This window comes from Ostrinia nubilalis, chromosome 2, assembly GCF_963855985.1.
Source record: "Ostrinia nubilalis chromosome 2, ilOstNubi1.1, whole genome shotgun sequence".
Lineage (NCBI taxonomy): Eukaryota > Metazoa > Arthropoda > Insecta > Lepidoptera > Crambidae > Ostrinia > Ostrinia nubilalis.
This window is the reverse complement of record NC_087089.1, coordinates 8,276,765-8,288,898: the sequence shown is the minus strand read 5'-3', so window position 1 is coordinate 8,288,898 and position 12,134 is coordinate 8,276,765. Positions and strand designations below refer to the sequence as shown.

The window sequence follows — 12,134 nt, the reverse complement described above, 5'->3', positions numbered from 1 at the left end:
ACACTAATTAATAATCAGTTTCAAAGAGCGATGATCAACGGAATCAACGCAGAAAACAAAGAAAAAGTAAATGTATAAAGTTTTCGTATTTTTTATTATTATTTCGTGCTATTTACTATTTACACTTGTAAAAGACATCAACGCGTCTTGGAAATTATATGTATATTTCCTATATAACTTATATTTTGGGTAAACCCGCACGATACTTACGTGAGAAGGTAATTAAAGAGTCTTCTTTTTCTTCTGAGGTTGTAACAACTAAGGTCAACAAAATTAAGTACCCCAGTTTATTTGAAATAATTATGTCACATGATACAGGTAAAAAATATAAGAACACGTTTTAAAATAAGTATGTTTATTTAATTATCACAATCTTTTACATTTTGATGTTAAAACGCAGTACAAAATAAGTCTTATAAAAATGGCTTCAAAACTTTATAATTGTGTTTTTCTTATAATGTTCATAGTTTCAAAGATATAAAAAAATCATAATATTTGTAACACTAAAATAAAAAAGGCACCACAAAATGTTTATTTGCAATGAATAAATGCTTTTTGTAATTAAACTTATATTTAAACTCTGATTAACCACGATTATATTTTCGTTTTGTTCAAGATAATGCAATAATCGTTTACGTCAATCAAATTAATCATAATTTTGCGCATAAACGATCCAGTTGATTATCTTTGCACTTGAGATGAAGACAGTGCTCAAGTATTAAGAAACCCTGTTTCTACTTGACGTAGGTTCCGAGGTAACGCTGGCAGTTGGGGCAGTAGTGGTCCGAATTCTTCGCGGACTCTGCTCCATATGGCACGCAGCAGAGGCAACTGAAAAAAAAATCAATATTATTTTCCTGAATAAAGCGCACTATTTAAAAAAGCCTTGGCAACTATTTTGGTGTTGCGAATGCATAGATATGTCTAGGTGTTGGCATCGTTCGCCATTGAGTCATTCGCAAACCAGTTTGCGTCCTTTTACGTAAAGAAAGTAGATAAAAGTTTAAAAAAACTCCTAATAGTTGTTATGATAGGTGTTTTAAAAAAATAAATATACAATCTTTTCAGCATAGGACAAAAACTGTTAGGTATATTAAATCGGGTCTTAGTTTACCTATATGTACGGGAATTAATACCTGAGTAGGAAAGAGGTATATTGTGTATGTTCACCTAGATCTAAAAACACGAATGGACTGAGATTTTCCATTAGAAAGATATTATAAGGCCTTCAACTATTCCAGATATCCCAAAGATATATCATAAATAAGACCTTTCACGAACGGAAGATGGATGTGACATACCATAACAGGCCCCAAAGTGCAGCGGCGATGTGTGTGCGCGACGTCGTGGTGAACTTGACAGCAGTCTTGATGGATGCTTTGCAGAACTGACACACTGTGACAGTGTTCTCTGGGCCTAGCAACTGGCCAGTCTGCCAAAAATAGAAATTGTATTAAAATTAGGTATTACCCGAAAATTTCAAATAATCGGAGAAAAATCATGAGTATGTACCTATGTATGTATGTATTTCCAAATTCTCCTGTATGTGGCAAAAATATAAAATGTATCGTTGTAATAGAAAAAACTAAAACCAAAATAATTTATAGAAACATGGCGATGATGTAATGAAATGTTATAGATAAAATAGCGTAATTTTATAAATAAAATTAAATTAACGGATGAAGAGACTTGTTTACATATTTACGTTCCGTTGTTATCTTACTATAAGTTTAGATAAGAGCCTATGCAGCATGTGGCTTTGTGCATCAGAGCATAAATCATATTTACCTACACGTGCCTACACTTTCGATATTAAATTACTTAATTCAATTTTTATTTATTAGGTAATCCTTAGATCCAGAGTCAAAGGATTTGGGCAATAGGTATACTATAGTCGTAATTAATTACGCATGCTGCCAGACTGGTTTAGAAAATCCAACAACGGGATATTTTTAGAACAATAAAAACCTCAACACAGTCGGTACTATCAACTACTCACTCAACAGAGTAAGTTCCTTGAAACGATAGTGTACTAGTGTTACCAATCACCAAAACTTCCTGGCCGTCTGTACAACTTTAACATGAATGTTAAATTATAATATTGAACCTTATTCGCTTATTGTACAGTTCAAAATCTGCCAAATGAACACGTCCCTATGCATGCAGCTCACTATAGTGCGTATACATCGGGTTTTAAAAACTATTTTTAGCGATGACTTCAAACCTTGTGCGCCGGGACTTTTTGCATCACCATAACTACTTGATAACTCTCATTGTTATCAACTAAAATGGAAACTTATTTATTCATAAGTATATGCAATTATTACATACACTATCTAATAAAATTACTATTGCTCGTCAATCCTGTCCTACGTTAGATCCAGAATTTTTAATACCCAATTTGTTCATAAATCCTACTTCCTACTATCCTACTAATATTATAAATAAATTTTGTATGGATGTCAGGATGTAAACTCATGTTTGTTACTCTTTCACGCAAAAACTACTAAACGGATTTTGGTTAAACTTTACAGTATATTTGTTTATAACCCAGTAACATATAGGCTATAATATATTTCTAAGCTAGTATTTCATAATATTACGTAGTATTTACATTGGTATATATTTAAATCATTATGATCAAGAAAAAAACACACTGATTTACTGACCTGCATTGGTGGGACTGCAGCCGGTGCCATCTGAGGGACTGGTTCCTTACGCTCCATCTGCAACAAAAAGAAATTATTATGAGCTTCGGGTTTTTCGTGAAACGGATGTATATAAATGTAGTGGTAAAGGTATCACAGAACGCCTGGTCATATCATTATCATCATTCTTCAGTCAACCAAAGACCTTTTCTTGACTTAAATTTTCCCTGAATATGCCTTAACTAAACTGAACCTACGTATTCCGTAAAATAAAACAAAATGGATCACCTCTATTATTCAACGTGACTACAAGTTCAACAACGTTAACGTTACCCACATTCTTACCAGTAGGACATGGTTTTAAATCGTTTCATGAAATAAAGTTGAATTCATTTATTTTCTACGTAGAGTATGGCACTCAACATAATTTTTTTAAGTTTTAAGTGGAAAAGGAATTCAATTTCATATTGATATCATAAAAACTCAAGTACTGAAAAGTTTTGAGTTAAAGTACACACAGTCTCAAGTGGAATATTATTAATATAATGATGTATTTGCATGCATGTATGTAGGTGTAATAAAAATAGGTAATTTTTGTTCGCGATATTATAGAAGGAAATCGATAATGAAAATTAGAACTTACTTTGGCGTTGGGGTAAACCTGAGGATAAAGGGGCAGTCCGTCGTCGTCCATATTTTTCCTAAAACAAATGGTTTTGCTTTTATTTCATCTTACGGAATATGGATTACCTACTTGTTTAATTGGCTTCATTTGAAACGAAACGAATATTTGATTTCGTTTGAGATTGAAATTTTCTTTTGTTACTTAAGGCTTGGTATTTCTGCTAAAGTAGGTATTTCGCGCTGTCAAAATCTGCGCGCGCAATACTTCGCCGAAGACAGCGCGCCAAAGGGCTCTCGCGGCTACACAGTATAGAAATACGCAGTTGGTTAGGTTAGGATGACTTCCTTCCGTTCAAGCGTCACACTCACAGCACTTTCTAATACAAATCAAAATATCCAAGTTATTAAAACAACTTTCAGAATTTTTGGGAATATATTTTAGAATCGAATAAATATAAAATATAACTGCCAAAGTAAACACGGTTCAAAGAGGCGTGGCGTCACCCAACCTTACGGAAGTTCCACGCCGGCCAAAAGAATTTCAAGATTACGTCACCCGACCTATCGGTAGATCCTCGGGAGCTTGAGCGATTGGAAAAACATTTTATGATCAGTTACTCGTAGTAGCGATTATTTAGAGCTTGGATAATAAATTATAGTTGTTGCAATTCACGAAACTTTGCATGTGGTTAATTACATTAATCAGTACACGCATCAATTTTGTTCAGTCTTTTTGTTTATTAATAAATAAAAATAACATACTAAAATTGCATACATATTTGTTTGTATTGGTCTGGGTCTTCCATAATTTATATATAACGTATGTAGGTACGGGGCTCTGTGTCGAAAATCACTATGAGCATCACACGCGGTTACCTGCCGCAGGCACCCGCTCTGAGCACTCATGGGAGTTTATGCAGAGGTCGCTAGAGTTTGACTTTGTTTATAGTCATTACGAAGCAGATTTTGATGGGAAACTGCACTGTCTTGAATTCGAAAGGGTAATTTGACGGTGTTAGGGGAATTCTAGGAATAAATGCAGAGCCTCCTCATTGAGATTGAGACATTTCAATTTGAGATTTCACTTGACATTGATTGCAATCTGACATGGAGTTTTCAAACATTTGTAAAAATAAAAAGTAATTAAATCAAAAGCAGTAAGTATCTAGTATTGATATCAACTTCGAAGCAAATGACTCCCAAAATAACTTTCTACCCCTTCTACACGTTTTTCATGAATTATAATATTAAGGAATTGTTAAGCAAAATTTCAAGTAGATTGAACCAAAGAATCACTTTGTCCCATACAAACTTTGCCCCCTTTTTTCACCCCCTTCATTTCATGACCCCATTTCAGAAAATCGGATGCCTACGTCATACAAAGAACACACCTTCCTTCCATCTCTCGTTAATATAGGTCCACACAAATAAAGAATGTTTGACTTCGACTTTAATAATTATGCTCTTACATAATTATAAATAAACTAGCTTTCCGCCCGCCGCTTCGCCCGCGTACAATTTTTCGGTTTTTATATAACCTATTACACTCAGATAAATAATGTGGCTTTCTATTGGTGAAAGATTTTTTAACCCTTTTCTTGGCATTGTGCATTTAAAGATACGTTGACCGAAACAAAAATATAGGGGAAAAACCAAAAACTATTTTCAAATGTTTTTTTAATATAACGTTAGCCCAAATACTACAGATTGTGTTACACAGTATAGAATCGCTACAGGCTGCACAGATTTAACAGTAATATGAAAAATGTCAGACCGTTGACAGGCGTCTACGCACCGGCTGATAATTTTTATTATTTTCGATGTTTTTTTTTAAAGAATATTGGTGATTATTTGTAGAAATATGGATAGTAAATAAATGTTTCTTGATGATAGTGCTGTTTTTTCATCCCAAAACTTGTATAATTATTCTTCTACGATGCGGATTGTCCGAATGTATCTCTAAATGCACATTGTCAGATACGTAATAATTTACTTTCAATTTTGAATGTATCTTTAAAGAGACATTGCCAGGTTCTCGTTGACTTTATTTTATGTTTTTTTTTATAGATTCTATTGCATAAAAAAGGGATTAAAGTTATTAGTTAGTAATATTAAAAGCTGTAAATTATACTGATGTGAGTTTTAATTCATTTACTAAAGAATCGTTGTTTTTTGGACAACTTAGTGCTGCAGCAACAAAATCAGGCGCCCAAAATGCTGCTTCTGGTTTCAAAATCTGGAATCAGGTCGAAAGTCAGTAGCGGTGACACTTCAGCTGATGAATTAGAAGCCGCATTTAGCCTCCTGATTCTCTTGGGTGGTCTCTGATCTTCCTACTCCAAACAACCCAGATCACCCCAAAAAGCGAGCAGCCTGTCCAGGCTGCTGCATGCTTCTGGTTATAAAACTGGTGATTGAATTATTTCAGCCAGTTCGACTGCTGCATAGTTTCCCAGAGAGTTCCAGAGATCCATTTCCGCTATCTTGCGTTTCCACTGTAAGTTAGGTATCAAATTATCTTCAATCGAAGACGTGAACACAGTTCGTTACCAGTTGGCGTCAATACCCCTCGTATTTTTTTATCAATCTTGCAGGATTTCCATGTGTCCTATCTGCATTTGCTTCTCCTGGATGATAAGAGGGGTCTGAGGTTCAGGAGGAACTCCAACGACGCTGATGGAGTGGTTCTCATACATCCAAATGCAGCTATACTTGCAAGGCGTTACAAACTTTGAAGTGGTTTTTTTACTTTGTTTTAAGTTTTTTGTGAAAGATACTTATTTTTTATTTCTCAATTAGGGAATAGCTTAAGGTTTTGTAGTAATTTTCATTTAAATAACTAATTTCTACTAAAAAATAAACCATGTTTTAATTTACTACAAAGCTGGCAATGTGCACTTAAAGATACATACTATATTTCCAAAACTACATACCTAAGATTTTTTTTCGTATTTTTTACATGATCTTTACTGGTCCTAAATCCAATATTTATAGTTTAAATCACAAACATTAACCAAAACCGTCTTTGCCAAGTATAGGGTTAAAATAGGTTCAGCAGATCCCGAGATTACCCCTTACAATTTAACAAATATACAAACACACAAACTTTACCTCTATACAATGTGTCCGGGCTTGTAGTGATCAAACTTTAAGGGCATAATCGGTTAAGTCGGCATAACAAGTCGGCGGCTAGTATGTAATCGGAATAGGTTGTGTGATTCTTTCAGGCAGTGCATTTTCGCATGTCGCGTGCGCTATAGAAACTGCTGGGAAGGGGTATCTTTGTTCAACAATTACGTCAAAACTAATAAACGTAGACTGATAAATTTACATTCGTTTTGTAGAATAGCTCAAATACTAATAATACAATGCAAATAAAACATACCTTAACGATCTGGTTTTTCTTGTATTGGAAAATAACTGAAAAAGAAGTGAAAAAAGTCATGTTATTTTCTAATTAAATCCATTCTTACTCCCTTAAAATGTATGAAACTTGTATCTGTTTTCTACTTCTACTACTAGATAATTTTATTGGCTATCGTATGATATAAATTTTTTACTTATTAGTGTTAAGCTACCCACGCTATCACTTATTTTTGAAGAAAGAGGTGAAAACTTAAAATTAAAAACTTAAATCCTTGAAATTTTGCGAGAAATGGGTCAAGCCCCAAATTTGAAGTATTTTCATCGATAAAATTGTCCATAGATTACGCCCTTAAGGTTTGATCACTACATGCCCGGACACACTGTATAAATTAGATAAAGATAGGTAATTTGAAACCCTATTTTGTTTTATTCTTTTTTTATTTTAATTATTTCACAATCTAAACTAATATTTACTGTAAGTAAATGCTAAATAGTAAATATTATTTTGGATTGTTAAATATCCTATCCTACTAATATTATAAAGGCGAAAGTTTGGATGTCATGATGTCTGGATGTCTGCATGTTTGTTACTCTTTCACGCAAAAACTACTGAACGGATTTTGTTGAAACTTAACAGTATTATTGTTTATAACCCAGATTAACATATAGGCTAACTTATGTCGATATGTGACAAATAAATTTCAATAAATAAATAAGACGTGTAAAAAGCGCCATCTACCTATCGTCATTGGTTAAAATCTACAGCGCTTGACAAACTACTGTATGACGTTCGTAAATATTCATTCAGGGGAAGCCGTGAAACGCCATCTATCAACATGATATCTAACGGGGGTAAAACGAGGTCCACGCGAACGAAGTCGCGGGCGGCCGCTAGTTTATAATAGGTAGCTTTCCCTCCGCAACCTTATTGGTATTCCATGTATGTGTCTTTTAACTGATTTCTGTTAAACATTTCATGTAAAATTTTTCCAGTTATAACTCCATTTACATCTGCATCTGTAAACAAGGGTTCATGTTCTCCAGCGCAGATGCCGAGTAAACAGAATCGTCTTTCAGTGACGTGCAGCTGCCCCTATATTTTGACCCACTGACCTAATTTTTTATTATTTATTTGTATCAGTGTGCTCTTCTAATAGGTGTAAGACGATTGTATGTAGGCACTATTAATCCTTCAAGGCCCGCGAATCTAGACATAATAGATAATCAATTGTTATGACATTAATGAATGCCGTCTGGGACTCAAGCGGTTAATATGTAATTTCAACTCATTGGTTTTGTCTCATATTTAAGGAATTTACTATGTATCATAAGTAGAGTCTTCGTTTAAAAGGATGCGAATGATTTAAATTTCAATAGGTAGACAAAATTGATAATTCTTAATTATCAAATATTTTAGCTTTCTCCAGTAACACTGATATTATTATACTGTGACTCGTCAAAGTCATCATTGTCAAAAATATTGACAAATCGCGAACTGTCACGTCCAAAAAACTGACACGCGTCCGTCCTCCGTAAGCGCCACTGCGCGACTGATTGAGATTGTCCAAGCCGTCATGGACGATTTTTTCCACATTTTTTAACATAGTAACTAAATAAGACGCAATATAAAAATTCCATCCGTTAAAAGCCCTCAAGTTATTTCTGAACTTTAGTTTAGTAAAAGATTTAGAATCTCAAATCGCTTATTTTAAAAATAAAACCATAATTAGAAAACGAATAGAGGTAACTTTGGGAATTTATTCTATCGAGTCAACTTCATCAAATCGTGTTTCCATCCGTTAATAGCCCTAGAAAATATCCTCAACTATGCCCAATAAAAATCTTAGCCTTTAATTTTACTGTTTAGTACCTCAAAAATGAAAAATGAAAACCTCATTTTCGCCATTTTCTCTGCTACCCGGCCTTAAGAATCTGCCAAGATGAAATTTCAAAAGTTATATGATACATTTTCACTCAAACGAAATCAAATATGTATTTTAATATTACTAATTTTGAGAACAACCATGCCTCTGCTAAAAATAATTTGCTAAATTACTTAGTCATAATAATCACCAAGAGTTTTGAGGAAAATTTATGGAATACGCACTATAAACAAATAAACTATGAATAAATAAATAAATGTGTCTAAGTAGCGGAGTTTTGACTTGAATAGTGTTTTATTTAATATTATTTCAAGTTAACAACAGATATTTGACGGTCCAATGAAGTAACGTGGTTCATCACGTGATCGCCACTGTGCGGAAAAAAATATTTTCCAAATTAAACAAAATACTATCAAATTAATTACAATTAATTGCACTCAGCGTGACTCATGCTATCAACCGCAAAGTCGTCGACTATTGAAATGGTCAAATTAATTTAGGTATTCAAAGACAATTAGCAATTGTTTTGTTTTCAAAGTGTTATAACTTTTGTTACACATCGTCATTAATTAAAACATGTATGTATTCAGGATTATTAGACATGCTGTGCTGTATTAACTCATACAGCAAGTAGGTACAGAATAATATTTATGACCCTTAATTTGTTAACGCCAACAACAGATAGAATGCATTAATAGTAATTTAATGAAAATTATTAGGTTAGTATTTTATAGTCAGCTCGATATTTCCCGGCAGCATATTTGATTTTCCTAATATTATTCATGAAATTATCTCGTTCTTCTTGGTATTTCGATTATCTACATAAACCATGTTATACATATTTAAATTGCAATTACGTAAATCTACTTGACTTATATTGCGTACGAATGAATGGAGTAAAAACTCAAGCATGATTCTAGGCTCAAAAATAGATTTTCACGGCTGTTGCACTAAACGTAAATTTAGATCTAGATTTCGTTTCACAATAGGGAAGAACCTAAATCATAGATATAAAATAAATAGTTATGCTTGTTTCCTTCCACAAAAAAGGGTTCAGTCAGAACTGATTATAACCATGTCCAAAACAATAGGCGAATCCACAAGCATTGTTTGAATAAAATTCGTGCATGAACACGATAAAATATTTGTATTCCGACGGCAACTTTAATATTTTTAGCCAAAGTTTTTCAATAGCAGCCCAAGTAGGTTCGGTCACGGTCACAGTTGGACATTAACATATCTAACGTTTGACAGACGCGATTTGATTTGTAAAATTTTGGTCAAAATAGGTACCTACCATCTATTCAAATACCAGAATAAAATGCTAGTTTTCCTTTAGAATCTGGATCTGCTATACCTAGATAGGCATTCCATATAAAACCGTTGTGGAAGTATGCCAACTTTAGCGAATCAATATCTAGCTATAACGAATGTTACCTACATGGTTCGTCTGGGTTTGACGGAGTTCGTTCCATTCGTATATAGTGCTTCTTTGTTTACTGGGTATAATGTTATGCACAAAAAACTAGAGCTATCCAATCACTATCTCTAAAAGAGGTCAGCGTGTCAATTAAAAGAAATACAAGACTTATCTCTTATGGATTTGTAGTCCAAAATTTAAATAAATAGGCAAGTAAATAAATAGGTAGGTATGCGACTTCTAATTGTGAGATATTATCCTCACTTCACAAAATTAAATAATATTTAAATCGTATAACATTAGCCTTTTTGTGTAAAAAAAATCTGTCCCCACTTGTTGATTCATATAACATGTGCATTGTGTATGCCATTTTTGCATCGAATGCATTATTTAATTTCGAGTAGGTACAATCAAAGAGTAACACTTGTCATATCATATTTCACGATATCAGCCATAATATCAGCTCTACATATTTCACTAACACGACGTAGAATGGTATTCGTCGACTGAATCTAATTTTTCGAAAACTTATCCTCAACACACGCGCACTGACGTATCAAAGTCAATAAACAAGATTGAAAGCACACCACCAAAATCGCCAGAAGTATGCGGGCGTTTTCGTAGAACCCAGCCTACGTGGTATCATCCTCAGATGATTGACTCACTGTTCGACGTTTTAGAGATGGAGACAATATTGTATAGAATAAGTCAATAGTTCTTACCTTATTTTCTGTCCAAGTCTTCTCTGTTTTGATTGCGGAAAGCGAGCAGTACGCGTGCGTCTAACGAGAGCTCGACGTGGAATGGCGTGTCTGTGCTGTGAGCCGCAGACGCGCCGGATCGGCAGCTGGCTACCAAAACAAAGCGGTCCGGTTTGTTTGGGACTTTGGGTTCGGCCACCTTCGGCTATATTACCTACTAAACGTGGTCTTTAAAGCTCTATCTAAGTTTAAATACCACGCAGATGCATAATATTAAAACATGCTTTGCTTTTCTTTGTAACTGATAAAATAATGAGATAAAATGTTATTTTTAATTACATTTAACTGTTGATGCGTATTATCTCAAAAACCCGATCTTGAAAACTGGTTTTTGGTAGAACGATTAGGTATTTGTTACTGTTAACTCTATCATTTATGAATATGATGCAACTAGAATTTAATGTTAGTTAAAATATCATCTACATTCCTAACATATGTTATATGACCAAAACGAAGGTGTCTATCAATATATAAGATTTTATAATTAAAAGAACAACTGATCTGATGACCAAATATTATTAGGTTATTAGTCTAATAAATCCGCTTTCCCTGTGTGGCCCATTAATCAACTTTCTAGTTGTCTTCTAGGGGTAATTAAATTAAAACACATTCAAACTATCCAATGTTTATTCAACAATATTAGGTAGTAAATTGATTTCGTTTCTACGTAAGTTGAATAGTGTCTTTAAAAACATAAAAGGTACATTAGTAGAGTACAAAACTAAACTGGTAAGTACAATCTTAGGTACTAAATAAAAGCATAAAAACGCTAAGGTACAATCTATGTTTGATTTGGTCGATATGCCAGATAGAAAATATTCGCTAAAAAGTACTAAAAGGTCAGATCACATTCTATTAATTTTAACTAATAGGCCATTTTAGTGAATTTTACCAATTAAACGTGCACATTAGAGTTAACATCGAACATTTTACCTGATACCGACTACTTCCAACGAAATTACATCAATCAATCGACTTGTCTGGACGAAACCTTAAACACCTACCTACTTAGTGATTTAGATTTTAGAATAGCCAAAATTCAGATTTTGAGCTAAATTAACTTAATTACATTTTCTATGGCACATTCAAAGAATTTTTGGTCAGAAATATAAACTACATCACAGTTTCACATAAAAGCTAAATAAATATTCCAAAACAACATATGTAATTATAGTTGCAAATAGAAAGATAAATGACATGAAGGTAGATTTGTACTTACAAAATAATTTTCGTAATTTTTTGGAAAATGACATTATAATTTCATGGTAACTACCTACATAGTTGCTTATTCCCAACGAGTCACACCTAAAGGTGTAACACTGTACTCGTTGGGAAAAAAATCCCATCCAGTCACACATTTAATATCAAGGATATTACGAGATTTCATTATAAAGAAACAATGTACAAAATAAATACATTTAAAATCGTAAAA

The 12,134-nt window shown here is 33.4% G+C and overlaps 1 protein-coding gene across 1 annotated transcript; it reads right to left on the bottom strand.

Annotated features, from left to right (window-relative positions):
- Positions 1 to 338: 338 nt before the first annotated feature.
- LOC135081750 (lipopolysaccharide-induced tumor necrosis factor-alpha factor homolog) lies at positions 339 to 10,774 on the bottom strand. Its single transcript, XM_063976538.1, has 5 exons — positions 10,664 to 10,774; positions 3,292 to 3,349; positions 2,670 to 2,726; positions 1,302 to 1,432; positions 339 to 831 (listed from the first exon to the last, which is right to left on the bottom strand). Exons 2-5 carry the CDS (start codon positions 3,340 to 3,342, stop codon positions 735 to 737), a joined length of 336 nt encoding a protein of 111 aa, XP_063832608.1. The 5' UTR covers positions 3,343 to 3,349; positions 10,664 to 10,774; the 3' UTR covers positions 339 to 734.
- Between the last annotated feature and the right edge of the window lie 1,360 nt (positions 10,775 to 12,134).

Excerpts from the sequence above, each read along its gene's own strand:
- LOC135081750 (XM_063976538.1), bottom strand. The coding sequence starts at position 3,342 with ATGGACGACGACGGACTGCCCCTTTATCCTCAGGTTTACCCCAACGCC. Across the intron at positions 2,727-3,291 it reads AGGTTTACCCCAACGCCAAA|ATGGAGCGTAAGGAACCAGT; the intron begins GTAAGTTCTAAT and ends TTTTTGTTGCAG. Across the intron at positions 832-1,301 it reads GCACTTTGGGGCCTGTTATG|TTGCCTCTGCTGCGTGCCAT; the intron begins GTATGTCACATC and ends TTTTTTTTTCAG.